At 39.5% G+C, this 23,647-nt stretch overlaps 1 protein-coding gene across 1 annotated transcript in view; it reads left to right on the top strand.

The window, feature by feature from the left end:
* The window catches only part of LOC126240620 (heparan-alpha-glucosaminide N-acetyltransferase-like), a 349,296-nt gene that overhangs the window by 269,109 nt on the left and 56,540 nt on the right, over positions 1 to 23,647 (top strand). The window contains exons 7-9 of the mRNA XM_049947938.1: positions 20,545 to 20,652; positions 20,862 to 20,958; positions 23,241 to 23,408. Coding sequence (XP_049803895.1) covers positions 20,545 to 20,652; positions 20,862 to 20,958; positions 23,241 to 23,408 — 373 coding nt within the window. The remainder of the gene's footprint in view (positions 1 to 20,544; positions 20,653 to 20,861; positions 20,959 to 23,240; positions 23,409 to 23,647) is intronic.

The following is a 23,647-nucleotide window of genomic DNA, read 5'->3' as shown; positions in this document are numbered from 1 at the left end:
CCATCTAATCTTCAGCATTCTTCTGTAGCACCACATTTCGAAAGCTTCTATTCTCTTCTTGTCCAAACTGCTTATCGTCCATGTTTCACTTCCATACATGGCTACTCTCCATACAAATACTTTCAGAAACGACTTCCTGACACATAAATCTATACTCGATGTTAACAAATTTCTCTTCTTCAGAAACTCTTTCCTTACCATTGCCAGTCTACATTTTATATCCTCTCTACTTCGACCATCATCAGTTATTTTACTCCCTAAATAGCAAAACTCCTTTACTACTTTAAGTGTCTCATTTCCTAATCTAATTCCCTCAGCATCACCCGATTTAATTTGACTACATTCCATTATCCTCGTTTTGCTTTTGTTGATGTTCATCTTATATCCTCCTTTCAAGACACTGTCCATTCTGTTCAACTGCTCTTCCAAGTCCTTTGCTGTCTCTGACAGAATTACAATGTCATCGGCGAACCTCAAAGTTTTTACTTCTTCTCCATGAATTTTAATACCTACTCCGAATTTTTCTTTTGTCTCCTTTACTGCTTGCTCAATATACAGATTGAATAACATTGGGGAGAGGCTACAACCCTGTCTCACTCCTTTCCCAACTTCTGCTTCTCTTTCATGCCCCTAGACTCTTTTAACTGCCATCTGGTTTCTGTACAAATTGTAAATAGCCTTTCGCTCCCTGTATTTTACCCCTGCCACCTTCAGAATTTGAAAGAGAGTATTCCAGTTAACGTTGTCAAAAACTTTCTCCAAGTCTACAAATGCTAGAAACGTAGGTTTGCCTTTTCTTAATCTTTCCTCTAAGATAAGTCGTAAGGTTAGTATTGCCTCACGTGTTCCAACATTTCTACGGAATCCAAACTGTTCTTCCCCGAGGTCTGCTTCTACCAGTTTTTCCATTCGTCTGTAAAGAATTCGCGTTAGTATTTTGCAGCTGTGACTTATTAAACTGATAGTTCGGTAATTTTCACATCTGTCAACACCTGCTTTCTTTGGGATTGGAATTATTATATTCTTCTTGACGTCTGTGGGTATTTCGCCTGTATCATACATCTTGCTCACCAGATGGTAGAGTTTTGTCATGACTGGCTCTCCCAAGGCCATCAGTAGTTCTAATGGAATGTTATCTACTCCCGGGGCCTTGTTTCAACTCAGGTCTTTCAGTGCTTTGTCAAACTCTTCACGCAGTATCTTATCTCCCATTTCATCTTCATCTACATCCTCTTCCATTTCCATAATATTGTCCTCAAGTACATCGCCCTTGTATAAACCCTCTATATACTCCTTCCACCTTTCTGCCTTCCCTTCTTTGATTAGAACTGGGTTGCCATCTGAGCTCTTGATATTCATACAAGTGGTTCTCTTCTCTCCAAAGGTCTCTTTAATTTTCCTGTAGGCAGTATCTATCTTACCCCTAGTGAGACAAGCCTCTACATCCTTACATTTGTCCTCTAGCCATCCCTGCTTAGCCATTTTGCACTTCCTGTCGATCTCGTTTTTGAGACGTTTGTATTCCTTTTTGCCTGCTTCATTTACTGCATTTTTATATTTTCTCCTTTCATCAATTAAATTCAATATTTCTTCTGTTACCCAAGGATTTCTATTAGCCCTCGTCTTTTTACCTACTGTATTTACTCGAATATAAGCCGCACTCGAATCTAAGCCGCACCTGAAAAATGAGACTCGAAATCAAGGAAAAAAAATTTCCCGAATCTAAGCCGCACCTGAAATTTGAGACTCGAAATTCAAGGGGAGAGAAGAGGTTTAGGGCGCACCTCCAAATCGAAACAAATTTGGTCCATTGTAAAATGAGACACAATTTAGGTCGAATGAATGACGATACAGCTACAGTAGTTTGGTTCGAGTCGTAAGCTTAGCAGTTAAGCTTTACCAGGTAGCCATTGCTATGCGTCAGGCGCTCCGTCCGTATTTATACGGGTACTCTTCCTTTTTCATGTGCTTCGTCTGGTTTGAATCTATTGCTTATTTTGCTTCGATCTGATAAGTGCCGTTTTCTTTGTTATAGGTGTTTACGTCACTCTAAGCTGAAAATACATTACTGTACTGTGTCATGCATTGCTTGTCGCATTCTGATAGTGCGTGTTTAAGGACTGTCGCCGCTCGCAGCATGGCTTGCTTTTGTGCGCGCTACTGCCGCTAACAATAAAAAAAAAAAAAAAAAAAAAAAGAGAGAGAGAGAGGAATCGTCTCATTAGCGAAACAATGGCAAGAGACTGCTATTTGTTGTTACTTACACTGCTGTTTCTTTGATAATGATCAACAAGAACCAAATAATAGACTGCGTATGATAGGACATGTTCTGAATGAGAGTTTAGCGAAACTTTTTCTCCGTTTGAAAATCTTTGCGGCCGCTTCTTTAGTACATCAAATTCTGCACAGAAATTAGAGTCATCTTAGATTTGAAAATATAGTCAGTTGCCGTGCTTCATTTCTGAGTGTATCACTTAATACGAATATAAACATGACACGATACATATATTCTTCCGTGTTTGCTGTTGTCTCACTCTAGTTTCGTAGTTTATTAGGCAGGCAAGATTTAAATGAGATAGCAGCAAACACAAAAGAAAACATGGCAAAATGTTTATATTCGTATTATTCTTATGGTGAAGAGAATACTGCTTGTGATTCACAATTCATAAAAGTTCCTATTAGCAACCATCTCTTGTCACAGATAGGAAAAATTTCAGAACATAGAGTTGGCCATATTGACAAACATCCCAAACAGTCTTGCCAGTCGGATTTTCGTAGTACATTGAAATTCTGCTACATTCGAAGATGAACAATACGGAGTTTGTATTTACTTCATTGGATAATGTATGAAAATGCAGTGGTCGAAACTCGGGGCGGAGAAAAAAAAGCTCGTCTTCCACCTTTTTTTAAAAAAAAAAAATTTATGTACTGACACAGAGGTTTTGGCGCCAGTATTTATCTTTGTGCCTACAAACCATGCCTGTGTAGCGCTACATATATTCGACAGCAGAAGTTCGTTGTGGCGGCACCTACCAACATTTTTCAGAACTCCCGCTTGATTTGCACTCGATTCTAAGCTGCAGGCGGTTTTTTGGATTACAAAAACCGGAAAAAAGTGCGGCTTAGATTCGAGTAAATACGGTACTTGATCCTCTGCTGCCTTCAGTACTTCATCCCTCAGAGCTACCCATTCTTCTTCTACTGTATTTCTTTCCCCCATTCCTGTCAATTGTTCCCTTATGCTCTCCCTGAAACTCTCTGCAACCTCTGGTTCTTTCAGTTTATCCAGATCCCATCTCCTTAAATTCCCACCTTTTTGCAGTTTCTTCAGTTTCAATCTGCAGGTCATAACCAATAGATTGTGGTCAGAATCCACATCTGCCCCTGGAAATGTCCTACAATTTAAAACCTGATTCCTAAATCTCTGTCTTACCATTATATAATCTATCTGATACCTTTTAGTATCTCCAGGATTCTTCCAGGTATACAACCTTCTTTTATGATTCTTGAACCAAGTGTTAGCTATGATTAAGTTGTGCTCTGTGCAAAATTCTACAAGGCGGCTTCCTCTTTCATTTCTTCCCCCCAATCCATATCACCTACTATGTTTCCTTCTCTCCCTTTTCCTACTGACGAATTCCAGTCGCCCATGACTATTAAATTTTCGTCTCCCTTCACTAGCTGAATAATTTCTTTTATCTCGTCATACATTTCATCAATTTCTTCATCATCTGCAGAGCTAGTTGGCATATAAACTTGTACTACTGTAGTAGGCATGGGCTTTGTGTCTATCTTGGCCACAATAATGCTTTCACTATGCTGTTTGTAGTAGCTAACCTGCACTCCTATTTTTTTATTCATTATTAAACCTACTCCTGCATTACCCCTATTTGATTTTGTAATTATAACCCTGTAATCACCTGACCAAAAGTCTTGTTCCTCCTGCCACCGAACTTCACTAATTCCCACTGTATCTAACTTTAACCTGTCCATTTCCATTTTTAAATTTTCTAACCTACCTGCCCGATTAAGGGATCTGACATTCCATGCTCCGATCCGTAGAACGCCAGTTTTCTTTCTCCTGATAACGACGTCCTCTTGAGTAGTCCCCACCCGGAGATCCGAATGGGGGACTATTTTACCTCCGGAATATTTTACCCAAGAGGACGCCATCATCATTTAATCATACAGAAAAGCTGCATGTCCTCGGGAAAAATTGCGGCTGTAGTTTCCCCTTGCTTTCAGCCGTTCGCAGTACCAGCACAGCAAGGCCGTCTTGGTTAATGTTACAAGGCCAGATCAGTCAATCATCCAGACTGTTGCCCCTGCAACTACTGAAAAGGCTGCTGCCCCTCTTCAGGAACCACATGTTTGTCTGGCCTCTCAACAGATACCCCTCCGTTGTGGTTGCACCTACGGTACGGCCATCTGTATCGCTGAGGCAGGCAAGCCTCCCCACCAACGGCAAGGTCCATGGTTCATGCCATTTTATTCTGGATTTTTCCATTGTTTGATTAAAATAACATCATACTTGCATAAAGCTGGTGTATCCATATTGTTTTCAAAGTACATTAACAACTTTTTTTACAAAAATATTTCATCCTTTGCATTTTAACTGCATATCAGCTACCATGGTAATTATTGGTGCTTCCATATCATGTCCTTGATATGGCAGTGGCACTTCAGATGCACACACACACATTCACAATGTGTTTACTTTTGACAAACAGAGCCTATGGTCAAAGAGTTTAAGTCAAAGAAGCACAGATATGTTACACATACAGCCACACAACATGTTACAAATTATGAAAATGACGAGTGAGTGTGTGTGTGTGTGTGTGTGTGTGTGTTCAAAAAGCTGCTAGTTGTGGGGGGCCATGAATTACAGTTTTTTGATTTTTAAAATACACGGTGTACACAAAGTTCAGGAACACTTTCACTCACTCATTGCACAAGAACCAAACATTGTACAGACGTCACACACATTGCATTTTGAAAAGGAACTCAAAGTTTTTTTTTTACAAACATTTGATAAGCAAACCATGAGTGACCTCGCAGACGTCAATACCACACATCGTCCCAGCAAGACATCGTTGACTGTGGCAGTTGCTTCCCATATTATCTCCTGGAACTCTGTTACATCATGTGGTAGAGGTGGTACATACACCAGATCTTTAATGCGTACCCACAGAAAAAGTCTCACAGAGTGAGATCTGGTGATCAGGGAGGCCATTTCATGAAACAGTTGTCCCCTTTTGTAGCATGGCCAATCCATTGATGCGGCAGCTCCTTGTTCGGTGCATCAGCTCCAATTTGAATGGTTTCATAGACAGCTTCCATCACAGGACTTTCCACACTGTCATTGGAGCCATTTTGAGTTCACGGTATGCACGATGCACCGATTTCATTGGACTCCTTATGAGTGTCTCTTGTATACGCTCCACATTCACTTCACTCACACTGGGACGTCTGCTTCTCTTTGCCAGGCACAAGCAACCTGTCGTAACGAATTTGTTGTGCCAATGATAAATGGCCTTCCCACTGAACAGCTGTACCACACTTGTTTTTATCAAACTCCAACACACTGAAAGATCGCTCTGCACCTGAACTCGCCATGTTTGCGACTAGTGTTGACTATTGGCAAATTACCAAACTACGCTGTGGCGGTATACATGAAGGGGACAAAACTTCCAGGGTTTTTCTTCAAAATGATATATGCATGACATCTGTACAATGTTAGGTTCCTGTGCAACAAATAATTGAAAGCGCTCCCGGACCCCATGTACACCCTGTATTTCATTAGAGATGTGTAGAAATGATTTGTTTGCAAGATCTACTCGTTCATCAAGAATTAGATGTGGTGATTTGTAGCTATGGATATAAATTTCAAGCTCTTCAAGAACATTCATTTTCTTTTCTTTGCAAACAGTGTGTAGCATCTGTAGGTAGTCTTTAATGGATGTGGCCAAGCGGTCATATTCTTTTAGATGTATTATAAAAGTGGATTTATCAAAATTATTGAGCCAGGAGGCATCCATGTGTTCCTGATTTCTTGTAGTGAAACTCCTTCCTATCTGGCTTATGTAGCATTGTGGGCAATTGTCCACAAATGTTTGCAATGCCTGATTTGCCGTGACACTGACTGTCTGTCCTGTTGCGATGAATGATGTGTTAATGTAGCTTAGTGTTACTACTGATGGGTATTTGAATATCACTGTTACATTAAAGGATAGCTATTTGGTTTGAAATTTTTCATTTACATGGGATGCGAGTGTAAATTTGTGTGTGTGTGTGTGTGTGTGTGTGTGTGTGTGTGTGTGTGTGTGTGTGTGTGTGTGGTTGTGAATCTGATTTAGGAGGGGGTACACACTTTCATTTTGTTGTGCAGTTTATAAGTTATACCTGGATTGTATCCATCTCTGTCTGCAGTTTGTTTCATAATGTTACTTTCTTTTTGCTCATCAAGAGAACAGAGTGGGACTTTGGGTACATGATTAAGTGTAGATCTGAAGAATACCATTTTATATTGTATTGGGTGATAGGATAAATTGTTTATGCCAATGTTTGTTTTCTCCTCACAACTAGCAGTTCCCTGAAAACAAAGACACACACACACACACACACACACACACACACACACACACACACACAGTCTACTTCACCTTATGACAGTGTGGTTCAACAATTGTTATAACAATTTCATTTTCATAATTTGTAATATGTTATGTAGCCTTATGTGTAACATTCTGCACTTCTTCGACTTAAGCTCTTTGACCATAACCTCTAGTTTTTTTAAGTGGAAGCACATTGTGAATGCATATGTGTCTGAAGTTGCCAACTTCTAAAGTACCACTACTTTACCAAAGACATACCATGGGTGCACAAACAATCAACATGGTGACCAATGTGCAGTTAATATAGAAAGAAAGTAAATATTTTTGTACAAAAATGTGATAAATGTAATACGAAAACAATATGGATATATCAGCTTAATGTATGATAATATTTTCCAACACATCACACAGTCACTTCCAAATGTTTCATTTGTGTCTGTTTAGTCATCATCACATTATTTGACATCATACTCACCAATAAAAAGAAGAAATTAACACAACTAATCGAAATATCCATACCCAATACAACAAATATACAAAAGAAAACAGGAGAAAAAATTGAAAAATACATCCAACTGGCTGAGGAAGTCAAGGACATGTTGCATCAGGATAAAGTTGACATTATACCAATTATACTATCAACTACAGGAGTCATACCACACAATATCCACCAGTACATCAATGCAATACAGTTACATCCAAACTTATATATACAACTACAGAAATCCATAATTATTGATACATGTTCAATTACCCGAAAGTTCCTAAATGCAATATAACATATACCGTACAATTAAAAGGAAGTCACACTTGATCAAGGTCCGTGTCACTTTCCATTTTTGAATAGACATAACGTCTGAGAAAAGAAAGAAATAATAATAATAATGCACCCCGTGGAGGCCCGGGAAAAGAATAGGCCTCCGGTATGTTCTGCCACTCGCAAAAGGCGACGAAAAGAACAAACCACTAATAGGGCTAACCCCCCTTTTAGTGTGATTAGTTCAGGACAGAACTAATGAAGCCTCAGATAAGTGATGTCATGGTTGGGGACGACGCTTGAACCCTATGCCCGTCCACAATGGTAACGACACTGCTAGCCACACGGAAAATGATTTAAATCCAAATATAGGTGTTTTGCAGGATATGCTTCCTGCAACCACTCTAGAAGGAAAACAGAGGATGAGATGGATGAAGTTAACAGACACCTCATGTTCTGTTATTACCAAGCAACAAACTTAGGAATCAACACAACTGGATACAGATCACAAGTATACACAACATTTATTACCAGATACCCAGAATTAAAATTTTTAACAGAACAACGACTAGCTGATCAGATCCATGTTGTTGTTGTGGTCTTCAGTCCTGAGACTGGTTTGATGCAGCTCTCCATGCTACTCTATCCTGTGCAAGCTTCTTCATCTCCCAGTACCTACTGCAACCTACATCCTTCTGAATCTGCTTAGTGTATTCATCTCTTGGTCTCCCCCTACGATTTTTACCCTCCATGCTGCCCTCCAATACTAAACTGGTGATCCCTTGATGCCTCAGAACATGTCCTACCAACCGATCCCTTCTTCTGGTCAAGTTGTGCCACAAACTCCTCTTCTCCCCAATCCTATTCAGTACCTCCTCATTAGTTATGTGATCTACCCATCTAATCTTCAGCATTGTTCTGTAGCACCACATTTCGAAAGCTTCTATTCTCTTCTTGTTCAAACTATTTACCGTCCATGTTTCACTTCCATACATGGCTACACTCCATACAAATACTTTCAGAAATGACTTCCTGACACTTAAATCTATATTCGATGTTAACAAATTTCTCTTCTTCAGAAACGCTTTCCTTGCCATTGCCAGTCTACATTTTATATCCTCTCTACTTCTACCATCATCAGTTATTTTGCTCCCCAAATAGCAAAACTCCTTTACTACTTTAAGTGTCTCATTTCCTAATCTAATACCCTCAACATCACCCGACTTAATTCGACTACATTCCATTATCCTCGTTTTGCTTTTGTTGATGTTCATCTTATATCCTCCCTTCAAGACACCATCCATTCCGTTCAACTGCTCTTCCAAGTCCTTTGCTGTCTCTGACAGAATTACAATGTCATCGGCGAACCTCAAGGTTTTTATTTCTTCTCCATGGATTTTAATACCTATTATGAATTTTTCTTTTGTTTCCTTTACTGCTTGCTCAATATACAGATTGAATAACATTGGGGAGAGGCTACAACCCTGTCTTACTCCCTTCCCAACCACTGCTTCCCTTTCATGTCCCTCGACTCTTATAACTGCCATCTGGTTTCTGTACAAATTCTAAATAGACTTTCGCTCCCTGTATTTTACCCCTGCCACCTTTAGAATTTGAAAGAGAGTATTCCAGTCAACATTGTCAAAAGCTTTCTCTAAATCTACAAATGCTAGAAACGTAGGTTTGCCTTTCCTTAATCTTTCTTCCAAGATAAGTCGTAAGGTCAGTATTGCCTCACGTGTTCCAGTATTTCTACGGAATCCAAACTGACCTTCCCCGAGGTCGGCTTCTACTAGTTTTTCCATTCGTCTGTAAAGAATTCGTGTTAGTATTTTGCAGCTGTGGCTTATTAAACTGATTGTTCGGTAATTCTCACATCTGTCAACACCTGCTTTCTTTAGGATTGGAATTATTATATTCTTCTTGAAGTCTGCGGGTATTTCGCCTGTTTCATACATCTTGCTCAACAGATGGTAGAGTTTTGTCATGACTGGCTCTCCCAAGGCCGTCAGTAGTTCCAATGGAATGTTGTCTACTCCGGGGGCCTTGTTTCGACTCAGGTCTTTCAGTGCTCTGTCAAACTCTTCACGCAGTATCGTATCTCCCATTTCATCTTCATCTACATCCTCTTCCATTTCCATAATATTGTCCTCAAGTACATCGCCCTTGTATAGACCCTCTGTATACTCCTTCCACCTTTCTGCTTTCCCTTCTTTGCTTAGAACTGGGTTTCCATCTGAGCTCTTGATATTCATACAAGTGGTTCTCTTTTCTCCAAAGGTCTCTTTAATTTTCCTGTAGGCAGTATCAATCTTACCCCTAGTGAGATAAGCCTCTACATCCTTACATTTGTCCTCTAGCCATCCCTGCTTAGCCATTTTGCACTTCCTGTCGATCTCATTTTTGAGACGTTTGTATTCCTTTTTGCCTGCTTCATTTACTGCATTTTTATATTTTCTCCTTTCATCAATTAAATTCAATATTTCTTCTGTTACCCAAGGATTTCTACTAGCCCTCGTCTTTTTACCTACTTGATCCTCTGCTGCCTTCACTACTTCATCCCTCAAAGCTACCCATTCTTCTTCTACTGTTTTTCTTTCCCCCATTCCTGTCAATTGTTCCCTTATGCTCTCCCTGAAACTCTCTACAACCTCTGGTTCTTTCAGTTTATCCAGGTCCCATCTCCTTAAATTCCCACCTCTTTGCAGTTTCTTCAGTTTTAATCTACAGGTTTGGTCAGATTGTGGTCAGAGTTCACATCTGCCCCTGGAAGTGTCTTACAATTTAAAACCTGGTTCCTAAATCTCTGTCTTACCATTATATAATCTATCTGATACCTTTTAGTATCTCCAGGGTTCTTCCATGTATACAATCTTCTATCATGATTCTTAAACCAAGTGTTAGCTATGATTAAGTTGTGCTCTGTGCAAAATTCTACCAGGCGGCTTCCTCTTTCATTTCTTAGCCCCAATCTATATTCACCTACTACGTTTCCTTCTCTCCCTTTTCCTACACTCGAATTCCAGTCACCCATGACTATTAAATTTTCGTCTCCCTTCACTATCTGAATAATTTCTTTTATTTCATCACACATTTCTTCAATTTCTTCGTCATCTGCAGAGCTAGTTGGCATATAAACTTGTACTACTGTAGTAGGTGTGGGCTTCGTATCTATCTTGGCCACAATAATGCGTTCACTAAGCTGTTTGTAGTAGCTTACCCACGTTCCTATTTTCCTATTCATTATTAAACCTACTCCTGCATTACCCCTATTTGATTTTGTAATTATAACCCTGTAATCACCTGACCAAAAGTCTTGTTCCTCATGCCACCGAACTTCACTAATTCCCACTATATCTAACTTTAACCTATCCATTTCCCTTTTTAAATTTTCTAACCTACCTGCCCGATTAAGGGATCTGACATTACACGCTCCGATCCGTAGGACGCCAGTTTTCTTTCTCCTGATAACGACATCCTCTTGAGTAGTCCCCGCCCGGAGATCCGAATGGGGGACTATTTTACCTCCGGAATATTTTACCCAAGAGGACGCCATCATCATTTAATCATACAATAAAGCTGCATGCCCTCGGGAAAAATTACGGCCGTAGTTTCCCCTTGCTTTCAGCCGTTCGCAGTACCAGCACAGCAAGGCCGTTTTGGTTATTGTTACAAGGCCAGATCAGTCAATCATCCAGACTGTTGCCCTTGCAACTACTGAAAAGGCTGCTGCCCCTCTTCAGGAACCACACGTTTGTCTGGCCTCTCAACAGATACCCCTCCGTTGTGGTTGTACCTACGGTACGGCTATCTGTATCGCTGAGGCACGCAAGCCTCCCCACCAACGGCAAGGTCCATGGTTCATGTAATAATCAAAAATAACAGGACACTCCAGTCAGAATTAGAAAACATCAAACAACAAGTACAACAAATACTGGAACAAAATAATATGCAATCAGAAGAAGAAGAAAATACAGTAATGGACTCAAACATCCCAGAGCAAACAAACAAAGAACAACATGCATCAATTAAACAATCAGAGGAAAACGAAATCTTAAGACAGCCACCAGAACAAGCACAAATAGAACACGAAGTGACACACATGTTAGATATAGAAGACAAATTTCAGCTGACATATATAGAATACAAAGACACAAATACAGACATTAGGCCATTCTTGCATAGACCCCCTAATAACCCACAAGTCGAAACAACAATAACAACTATCAACACAATATACACAACAAAATAAATGAAAATACAACTATGGAAGAGTTACAACTACTGGTTTATATAGGAGCACTCACTACACTAAATATACACACTAGCCAGAGATCAGAACCAACCAACACACAGAAGATACCCACAAAACCAGCATGGCAACACAGGCTACAGATCAGAATAGAAAAACTGAGAAAAGACGTCGGACAGCTAACACAATTTACAAGAAATGAAATATCAGACAAAAAAATGAAAAAGGTTAGGTAAAATCTCACAACAAGAAGCGATGGAGCAATTAGATGAAAAGAAGCAGAAATTACAAGCATTGGCCAAATGACTTAGAAGATACAAAAAAAGTGAAAATAGAAGGAAACAAAACCAAACATTCAACACAAACCAAAAGAAATTTTATCTCACAGTAGATAACACATACATTAAAATACAATCCACCAAACATAACAGACATGGAACACTTCTGAAGCAACATATGGTCAAACCCGGTACAACATAACAGACATGCATGGTGGATACAAGCAGAAACAGACACATACAAGATGATACCACAAATACCTGAAGCGATAATTTTGCAACATGAAGTCACCCAAGCAATTAATTCTACACAGAATTGGAAAGCCCCTGGAAAAGATAAAGTAGCAAATTTCTGGCTAAAGAATTTCACCTCAATACATTCACATCTAACTAAATTATTTAACATATCTAAAAACAAAGATGATGTGACTTACCGAACGAAAGCGCTGGCAGGTCGATAGACACACAAACAAACACAAACACACACACAAAATTCAAGCTTTCGCAACAAACTGTTGCCTCATCAGTTGTTGCAACAGTTTGTTGCGAAAGCTTGAATTTTGTGTGTGTGTTTGTGTTTGTTTGTGTGTCTATCGACCTGCCAGTGCTTTCGTTCGGTAAGTCACATCATCTTTGTTTTTAGATAAATTTTTCCCACGTGGAATGTTTCCCTCTATTATATTAAATTATTTAACAGTTACATTGCAGACCCATACACAGTCCCTGATACACTTACACAAGGAATAACTTATCTGAAACCTAAAGATCAAGCAGACACAGCAAACCCAGCAAAATATTGCCCCATAACATATGCCTACCAACAATATACAAAATATTGACTTCAGTCATTACACAGAAATTAATGACACAAACAACATAGAACAAAATTATAAATGAAGAACAAAAAGGCTGCTGAAAAGGAGCACGAGGATGTAAAGAGCAACTGATAATAGATGCAGAGGTGACATATCAAGCTAAAACCAAACAAAGGTCGCTACACTACGCATACATTGATTACCAAAAAGCTTTTGATAGTGTACCCCACTCATGGTTACTACAGATATTGGAAATATACAAAGTAGGTCCTAAGTTGATACAATTCCTAAACATAGTAATGAAAAATTGGAAAACCACACTTAATATCCAAACAAATTCAAATAATATCACATCACAGCCAATACAGATTAAGTGTGGAATATACCAAGGAGACTTATTAAGTCCTTTCTGGTTCTGCCTTGCTCTGAACCCACTATCCAACATGCTAAATAATGCAAATTATGGATATAATATTACTGGAACATACCAACACAAAATCACTCATTTGCTATACATGGAAGATCTAAAACTAATGGCAGCATCAAATCAACAACTCAACCGATTACTAAAGATAACAGAAGTATTCAGCAATGATATATTTATGGCTTTTGGAACAGACAAATGTAAGAAAAATAGCATAGTCAAGGGAAAACACAATAAACAAGAAGATTACATATTGGATAACCACAGTGACTGCATAGAAGCGATGGAAAAAACAGATGCCTATAAATATCTAGGATACAGGCAAAAAATAGGAATAGATAATACAAATATTAAAGAAGAACTAAAAGAAAAATATAGACAAAGACATAACAAAAATACTGAAAACAGAATTGACAGCAAGAAACAAGACAAAAGCTATAAATACTTATGCTATACCAATATTCACCTACTCATTTGGAGTAGTGTAATGGAGTAACACAGACCTAGAAGCACTCAATACACTTACACGATCACAATGCCACAAATATAGAATACATCACATACATTCAGAAACAGAAAGATTCACATTAAGCAGAAAGGAAGGAGGAAGGGGATTTATCGACATAAAAAAACCTACATTATGGACAGGTAGACAATTTAAGAAAATTCTTTATAGAACGAGCAGAAACTAGCAAAATACACAAAGCAATCACTCATATAAATAAATCGGCTACACCATTGTAATTTCATAACCACTTCTACAACCCTTTAGATCACGTAACATCAACAGATACAAAGAAAGTAAATTGGAAAAAGAAAACACTATATGTCAAGCACCCATATCATCTAACACAGCCACACATCGATCAAGATGCATCCAACACATGGCTAAGAAAAGGCAATATATACAGTGAGATGGAAGGATTCATGATTGCAATACAGGATCAAACAATAAACACCAGAAATTACAGCAAGCATATTATTATACAAGTATGCACCACAAAATGTACTGGACAATGATGAATACAAATTATACTGGAACAGAACTATTATAACAGATAAAACAACACCACATAACAAACCTGACATCATACTCACCAATAAAAAGAAGAAATTAACACAACTAATCAAAATATCCATACCCAATACAACAAATATACAGAAGAAAACAGGAGAAAAAATTGAAAAATACATCCAACTGGCTGAGGAAGTCAAGGACATGTGGCATGAGGATAAAGTTGACATACCAATTATACTATCAACAACAGGAGTCATGCCACACAATATCCACCAGTACATCAACGCAAGACAGCTACATCCAAACGTATATATATAACTACAGAAATCTGTAATTATTGATACATGTTCAATTACCCGAAAGTTCCTAAATGCAATGTAACATATACCGTACGGTTAAAAGGAAGTCATGCCTGATCAAGGTCTGTGTCACTTTCCATTTTTAACCAGACATAATGTCTGAGAAAGGAAAGAAGATAATAATGCATTGAGATATGTACCAAACAGCATGCGGTTATCAGACTCAATGTTGAAAGGCATAATTAGTGGTACCATGGTGATAAGACATACAAATAGTAACCGAGTTTGGACAATTTTCACAAAGCACATGGCTAGTCTTACTGGTAATGTAAGGCCCTAACGAAATGTAATGGACCTGACCGAGGCAAGAGTAATACTTGGTACTAATCTATGGGACCATTGGAGGAGGGTACAAAGAAAACAGGTTTTGCATGTAGTAGATGAAGTGATGCAAATAAATTTACTCCCATGACATGGAAATGTCTCCTTTCAAAGCTGACCAATCTTCCACTTCTACAATTGAAGTTTTATAAGTGCCAATGTTGTCTGCCTCGATAGCTGAGTGGCCACCGTGGCAGAATGCCATGCACAGATGCCCGGGTTTGATTCCCGCTTGGGTTGGAGATTTTCTCTGCTCAGGGACTGGGTGTTGTGTCATCTTCATCATCATATCATCCCCATCAACATGCAAGTCACCGCAGTGGCGTCAACTAAAAAAACTTGTTGCACCAGGTGACCGGTCTAACCGATGGGACGCCCTAGCTGCACAACATTTAATCTCAGTGCAAATGTTTTCTAGAGGACCCACTGCAATCGCTGCTGATGATTAAGATGCCAAATACCATACCACCTTGACTACATTTACCAAATAAAAAACATATGCATCAACATAGGATCGAACCATCGACCTCCTGTATGCTAATCCAAAACTCTACCCACTACACCAACTGTACAGCACAACTAATTTGTGATGACAGATGTAGTTACCATCCATGTGGTTACAGTGTTGCCAGATTGCCACTCTTTAATATCTTGTTCAATGGTACAATTGATGAGATATGTAATTGGTTTAACCATGGCTTTTGAGCATTGTTTAATTATTGTACTGGAAACACAATCCCAAGCCCCTGAGTGTTTGGTTTTCAGCTGTAGAATTATTTTGCTTATCCCTTATTCTTTTAGTTCCTGGAATTCAAAGTCCTAATCTGTTGTAGCAGTGTATTGGACTGCTGAGAGGATCAGTGCCTGGAATTTTGGTGCCAGTTGGGGAGATAAAATGCTTGTTAAGAATATTACAAAAAGCTTTTTGGTCTTGTATTACTTGACCCCTGTTCTGATATTTATGGGTATCCCTTCTGTGTTCAAGCATGTTTTACAGTATGTGTTAATAGGGTTTCAGGAGGGACAGTTTACATTTGCTGACTCTGCTACTGATTGAACGTATACTTGTTTCCTAAGATTTAGATCTGATTTGAAACCTTGCGTGACACTGGCATATTTTTCTTTGAAAATTTGCAAAACAGATACTTTCTACAGCATACAAATGGTTTGATAAGCTTGGTAAAAAAGAAATAAAAAGGGTTTGTCTCATAAACAACCAATCTTACTTCTCAACATAATCTTATTTGTGCACTATACACTTGGTCCAGCAACCCTCCAGCTTTTTCATGCCATTGGAAATTTGGTTCTTCCAAACTCTGCAAAAATACTTGTTGACTGCCGTCATCACTTCCTGATTTGATGAAAATTTATTCTCAGCAAGCCAAAGAAAGTTTCAGGTTAGCTAACAGGAAGAAGTCACGGCGGGCTATGTCTGGTGAATAGGGTGGGTAAGGAAGCTCCCCAAAGCCCAGTTCATGCTGTGCTGCCACTGTTATCGCTTGTGTGTGGGATGATACATTATCCTTTATTGTGTGGCAGCGTTTGTCTTTTTTCAGCCAATACAAAGTCCAAGCAATCTGACATTGAAGCATGATAGGATCCAGTTACCGGTTTGCCTTTTTCCCAGTAATCTATGAGGATTATTCCTCTGGAATCCCAAAAACAGTGGCTATCACTTTGTCAGCTGACAAAATGGTCTTCGCCTACTTCAGGGCACTTTCAACAGCCTTTGCCCATTATTTTGAATGTAATTTTGACTCTGGTGTGTAGTAATGGGTCTGGGTTTCGTCAATAGTCACAGATCAGTCGGGTTTCATCAACAGTAACAGATGAGTGCAAAAAGTCTTGCAGACTGTGATTAAACATCGCCAGATGTTGTATTGAAATGCTGCACTTTTGGTCAACTGTGAGCAATTGTGTGCAGGATATTATCCAATCTCTCAGTTGAGATGCTTGCAGTCTCATGAATTTTTATTTGGCAGTCTTGCATTACCATTTCATGCATTTTGTCAGTGGTTTCCTTTGTGGTGACTTCAATTAGGCGGCTGTAGCATGCTTCATCTTCAGTCTTGTCCAACCAAGTTTAAATTCATTAATCCAAAAGTAAATAGTTTTCAGTGATGGTGCAGAGTCAGCATGAACTTCATCCAGTTCTGTTTTGATTTGTATGACAGGCAACCCTTCAACTGGAAATGTTTGATAACAGCACGAAACTTGGTTTTCTCCATTTTCGGTCGCAGTGACATACTGAACAATTCAGATGGCTGTCAACAATGGACTGTACATAGTGCATTGTTGAAATTCTTTATACGATGCTTGGAATAATCAAGCTTACCAACCATGAAGGCACAACAAAAATGTTCTGCTCTTTCATGGAAATTTACAACTTATCAAATCACCCTCATATAGATGTCATGGATACTCCGTCTGAGCTTGACTAATCTGGCTGGTAGTTTTAACGTCTATCCAGCTTTATATTAGAAGTGTATTATATTTTGTTATTCCAGTTTCAAATGATAGCATTCACTTTTACAGGGTGTTTCAAAAATGACCGGTATATTTGAAACGGCAATAAAAACTAAACGAGCAGCGATAGAAATACACCGTTTGTTGCAATATGCTTGGGACAACAGTACATTTTCAGGCAGACAAACTTTCGAAATTAGAGTAGTTACAATTTTCAACAACAGATGGCGCTGCGGTCTGGGAAACTCTATAGTACGATATTTTCCACATATCCACCATGCGTAGCAATAATATGGCGTAGTCTCTGAATGAAATTACCCAAAACCTTTGACAACGTGTCTGGCGGAATGGCTTCACATGCAGATGAGATGTACTGCTTCAGCTGTTCAATTGTTTCTGGATTCTGGCGGTACACCTGGTCTTTCAAGTGTCCCCACAGAAAGAAGTCACAGGGGTTCATGTCTGGCGAATAGGGAGGCCAATCCACGCCGCCTCCTGTATGTTTCGGATAGCCCAAAGCAATCACACGATCATCGAAATATTCATTCAGGAAATTAAAGACGTCGGCTGTGCGATGTGGCCGGGCACCATCTTGCATAAACCACGAGGTGTTCGCAGTGTCGTCTAAGGCAGTTTGTACCGCCACAAATTCACGAAGAATGTCCAGATAGCGTGATGCAGTAATCATTTCGGATCTGAAAAATGGGCCAATGATTCCTTTGGACGAAATGGCGGCCCAGACCAGTACTTTTTGAGGATGCAGGGACAATGGGACTGCAACATGGGGCTTTTCGGTTCCCCATATGCGCCAGTTCTGTTTATTGACGAAGCCGTCCAGGTAAAAATAAGCTTCGTCAGTAAACCAAATGCTGCCCACATGCATATCGCCGTCATCAATCCTGTGCACTATATCATTAGCGAATGTCTCTCGTGCAGCAATGGTAGCGGCGCTGAGGGGTTGCCGCGTTTGAATTTTGTATGGATAGAGGTGTAAACTCTGGCGCATGAGACGATACGTGGACGTTGGCATCATTTGGACTGCAGCTGCAACACGGCGAACAGAAACCCGAGGCCGCTGTTGGATCACCTGCTGCACTAGCTGCGCGTTGCCCTCTGTGGTTGCCGTACGCGGTCACCCTACCTTACCAGCACGTTCATCCGTCACGTTCCCAGTCCGTTGAAATTTTTCAAACAGATCCTTTATTGTATCGCTTTTCGGTCCTTTGGTTACATTAAACCTCCGTTGAAAACTTCGTCTTGTTGCAACAACACTGTGTTCTAGGCGGTGGAATTCCAACACCAGAAAAATCCTCTGTTCTAAGGAATAAACCATGTTGTCTACAGCACACTTGCAAGTTGTGAACAGCACACGCTTACAGCAGAAAGACGACGTACAGAATGGCGCACCCACAGACTGCGTTGTCTTCTATATCTTTCACATCACATGCAGCGCCATCTGTTGTTGAAAATTGTAACTACTGTAATTTCGAAAGTTTGTCTGCCTGAAAATGTACTGTTGTCCCAAGCATATTGCAACAAACAGTGTATTTCTATCGCTGCTCGTTTAGTTTTTATTGCCGTTTCAAATATACCGGTCATTTTTGAAACACCCTGTATGTGTGCTGTAATCTTTTTCTGAAATTAGTAAAATTACTCCCAAAAAGTAAGATTTTACCAAACATGAAAGGCACAATATAATCAAACATCCTATTCAAATTTAAAAGTATTCCAATCAAGAAAATCTTGTCAAAACTGTATTTAATAGTAGGCCTATATCTGTTATGTTATCGACTGATGACCATAGATGTTAAGTCCCATAGTGCTCAGAGCCATTTTGTTACGTTATCACTCTGCTACACACCAATAATCAGTAAGGGAAATCAAATAAAGAAGAAATCAAAAACTGTTTAAAAGTTATAAACATTTTCAAATAAAATTAATTTTTTGACACAGGAAAAATTATTGAGATATTAAAGAAATTCAGTTCATTTCCAAATATCATGTGTTCAATGGCAGTAACAAGACTTTCTGCTTCAAGGTACAAAATGATCCATGACTGATGAAATATAGCTTAACTGTTCGCATGTTATGAAATCAGTTTTAAAAATATACAGAATTTTACTCGCCATAAACCAGTGTAATTGAAGGATTACCAGTATTATGAAAATAGCTTTAATATATTATGTGTCACTTAAATATATAGTATTTGTGATATTTACAAATGCTTCATAAAACACGACCTCATGTCTCACAAGAAGAATAACAGTAGAAAATGTTGGAAACTGCTTATGGCAGACTCTAGTGCATGGTTCTTTATATGATTCTAAAACTAGTCACTAGACTGAAACATGGATTATCCTCCAGGTACAACACCCTCCCCTACTGTTCAAAAAATAATAGTTTTTCCACTTTAATATGTTGGTTAACATAAAGAGCCAACCCATTCCGTTTCTGATGCTATCTACAGATCTGCTGACAAATTAATAGCCATATAATTTAAAGTTCATTATTTCATTCAGCTTTAGGGCTTGTCCTGTTATTACCAGGGCCTGCAGCAAGTGCAGTATATTTCTTAGTTTTATTTTAAATACATCAGACAGAGTGGCCTTTTCTTTTTTCTTTCTTTTCATTACTACACTGTTAGTTATAACAGGAAGACTTATTTTAATATTTTAATAGAATGCAGATCAAAGTTTAGTCTTTTTAACATTTGCATTAAAATATTTCTTTGGTACAAGAGCAATTTTCTTTCAGTACTTGAGTTGTCAGTTCCACCTTTGGCACTGATGGCTCATTTTGTATACATGAGAGATGTGTTTCAACTGATTTGGAGTGTTTCTCTCTCATCTGACTTACCATAAAAACACTGAGGCTCATTCCTGTTGCTATAGGATGTGCTAATGCTTCTGCTGTGAGAACTGATGATGTTTTAGCTCCTGGTTCACTCAAAAATGAACTGTTTTCATATATGAAACTGCTTAGTTTGATCTCTTCTGTAATCATTTGAAATAGAGAAAAAATGAGTGGGGGAAACAAATGTTTGAACATTCAATTAGAAAATTGCCATATTCCAGCATTAAATGGGATGCAACAAGACAACAGGAAGTGAAAATGAAAATTAATTTTTAAGTCATACATGTTCCTTTTATTCTATCAGTAATTTACATTATGTGTAACTATTTATGAACAAATGTGCTAAGTACATATAAAAGGATTTATAGTGGAATGTTTATATTTCAGGATAAGCATTGTGCTCATGATATTTGTGAACGATGGAGCTGGGAAATATTGGTTCCTTGAGCACACAACTTGGAATGGTCTCAATGTTGCTGATGTGCTGTTTCCTTGGTAGTACAAGCATTATAATATTGAGTAACACTATAAAAGAGCTAGAGGGAATAGTCCTCTAAAAATTTGGTGGTGGTCTTATCAAAGCAACATGCAAATAATAATTGCACATTACGGTGTTGATGGTATAATAATATTATATGAACTTAAAATTACAGACAACATAAACTACCATTACTCTTAACCAAATGGAAGCATTTATCTTACAGGTTCATGTGGATCATGGGTGTTTGTGTACCAATATCTGTTAGGTCCCAGCTGAAAAGGAACACACCGAGATGCAAAATAATAGCTGGTATTCTACGTGTAAGTGTTCACTGTTTATGAATGATAGAATATAACCAATGATCACTCTAGAAACACGAAATGTTGATTAGTATTACATTTTAATGCTGATACCTGCAATGATTTCCTTCTTCATTACTCACAATTGCTAATGAAATTCTCTGCTGGATGAAAATCATAGTAAAGAGGAAGTTGGTGATGTGTAATGATGTAACAGTTTTTATTTCCTGTTGCCATATGGAAACAAAGATTTTTGCACACAAAATCTGATATAAAATTCTGTTGCTAGTTAAATTTTGAATAAAAACTTTCATTTTTTTTATTTCCACTGCTAACTTAATCATAAAAAAACAACTTACAGTAGTGACTGCTACTGCAATCTCTCTTTAATTCAGCTGTCAGCTTGTATCCATCTGGCATACATCATAATGACGTTATGCGAATATTCAGAAATGTGTCTGTGGTACCTGATATACCAGTGTTATGCATAGTGGATGTATATTAGTAGTGTTTGAGCCTGTTTCTTTCTGTCATGAACCTGTAACCACAGTTACAGTTAGAGTTGTTGCTCTACATTCTGATTTCAGAAATATATATGTGTGTGCAGAACAAAATTTTTGTGGTGAACATAAATATATGTTTATTTATAAAACTATATTTCCTCTGTATATACACTCCTGGAAATGGAAAAAAGAACACATTGACACCGGTGTGTCAGACCCACCGTACTTGCTCCGGACACTGCGAGAGGGCTGTACAAGCAATGATCACACGCACGGCACAGCGGACACACCAGGAACCGCGGTGTTGGCCGTCGAATGGCGCTAGCTGCGCAGCATTTGTGCACCACCGCCGTCAGTGTCAGCCAGTTTGCCGTGGCATACGGAGCTCCATCGCAGTCTTTAACACTGGGAGCATGCCGCGACAGCGTGGACGTGAACCGTATGTGCAGTTGACGGACTTTGAGCGAGGGCGTATAGTGGGCATGCGGGAGGCCGGGTGGACGTACCGCCGAATTGCTCAACACGTGAGGCGTGAGGTCTCCACAGTACATCGATGTTGTCGCCAGTGGTCGGCGGAAGGTGCACGTGCCCATCGACCTGGGACCGGACCGCAGCGACGCACGGATGCACGCCAAGACCGTAGGATCCTACGCAGTGCCGTAGGGGACCGCACCGCCACTTCCCAGCAAATTAGGGACACTGTTTCTCCTGGGGTATCGGCGAGGACCATTCGCAACCGTCTCCATGAAGCTGGGCTACGGTCCCGCACACCGTTAGGCCGTCTTCCGCTCACGCCCCAACATCGTGCAGCCCGCCTCCAGTGGTGTCGCGACAGGCGTGAATGGAGGGACGAATGGAGACGTGTCGTCTTCAGCGATGAGAGTCGCTTCTGCCTTGGTGCCAATGATGGTCGTATGCGTGTTTGGCGCCGTGCAGGTGAGCGCCACAATCAGGACTGCATACGACCGAGGCACACAGGGCCAACACCCGGCATCATGGTGTGGGGAGCGATCTCCTACACTGGCCGTACACCACTGGTGATCGTCGAGGGGACACTGAATAGTGCACGGTACATCCAAACCGTCATCGAACCCATCGTTCTACCATTCCTAGACCGGCAAGGGAACTTGCTGTTCCAACAGGACAATGCACGTCCGCATGTATCCCGTGCCACCCAACGTGCTCTAGAAGGTGTAAGTCAACTACCCTGGCCAGCAAGATCTCCGGATCTGTCCCCCATTGAGCATGTTTGGGACTGGATGAAGCGTCGTCTCACACGGTCTGCACGTCGAGCACGAACGCTGGTCCAACTGAGGCGCCAGGTGGAAATGGCTTGGCAAGCCGTTCCACAGGACTACATCCAGCATCTCTACGATCGTCTCCATGGGAGAATAGCAGCCTGCATTGCTGCGAAAGGTGGATATACACTGTACTAGTGCCGACATTGTGCATGCTCTGTTGCCTGTGTCTATGTGCCTGTGGTTCTGTCAGTGTGATCATGTGATGTATCTGACCCCAGGAATGTGTCAATAAAGTTTCCCCTTCCTGGGACAATGAATTCACAGTGTTCTTATTTCAATTTCCAGGAGTGTATATTTCTATATATACAGTGCTATTGGTATTCTACATGACATTCAGAATCAATATATGTTCTTAAGTGTTTAACATAACAAGAAGGCTGCAAAAATTTTTCAAGCTTCAGCCTTATTGCTTTCTTGATGTGCTTTCAGAGTGCTATTAGTTTATTCTGATGAATAATGTTTTAGTTCCTGTATTCACTAAGACTTGTTCATTCAACAGCGATCTTGCATATTGTTCTTGTTGGGCATGATGATAAACACCTCTGGTGGCTACTACAAACTTGAGACAATACGCATTTTTGGAGTACTGCAGCGGTTTGGAATTGTATACTTTGTGGTTGCAACCCTAATGGTAGCATTCACATGCCGCAACTTTAATCCCCCAAAGGTAAGTCATTCTTCAGTTACTTAATCTCTTCAAATCAAGTGTCTTACAAATTGTCCTAGTGTCAGTGTATTACACATCTATTTGTAACATTCATAGTTATGGGTAGTATTTTCTATTTGCAAATGAATGACAAAAATTTCTTAATGAAGCTCATAAGCAGTGTATTAACAGAAATGTCTGAGCAAGACTAAACTACCAAAAACTTACAAAACTACAGTATTTACCTCAGTAAAACAGTG

The sequence above is a fragment of the Schistocerca nitens genome, chromosome 1 (assembly GCF_023898315.1).
Source record: "Schistocerca nitens isolate TAMUIC-IGC-003100 chromosome 1, iqSchNite1.1, whole genome shotgun sequence".
Lineage (NCBI taxonomy): Eukaryota > Metazoa > Arthropoda > Insecta > Orthoptera > Acrididae > Schistocerca > Schistocerca nitens.
Note: the sequence above shows the minus strand (reverse complement) of the source record. Positions and strands in the feature narration are given on the sequence as shown.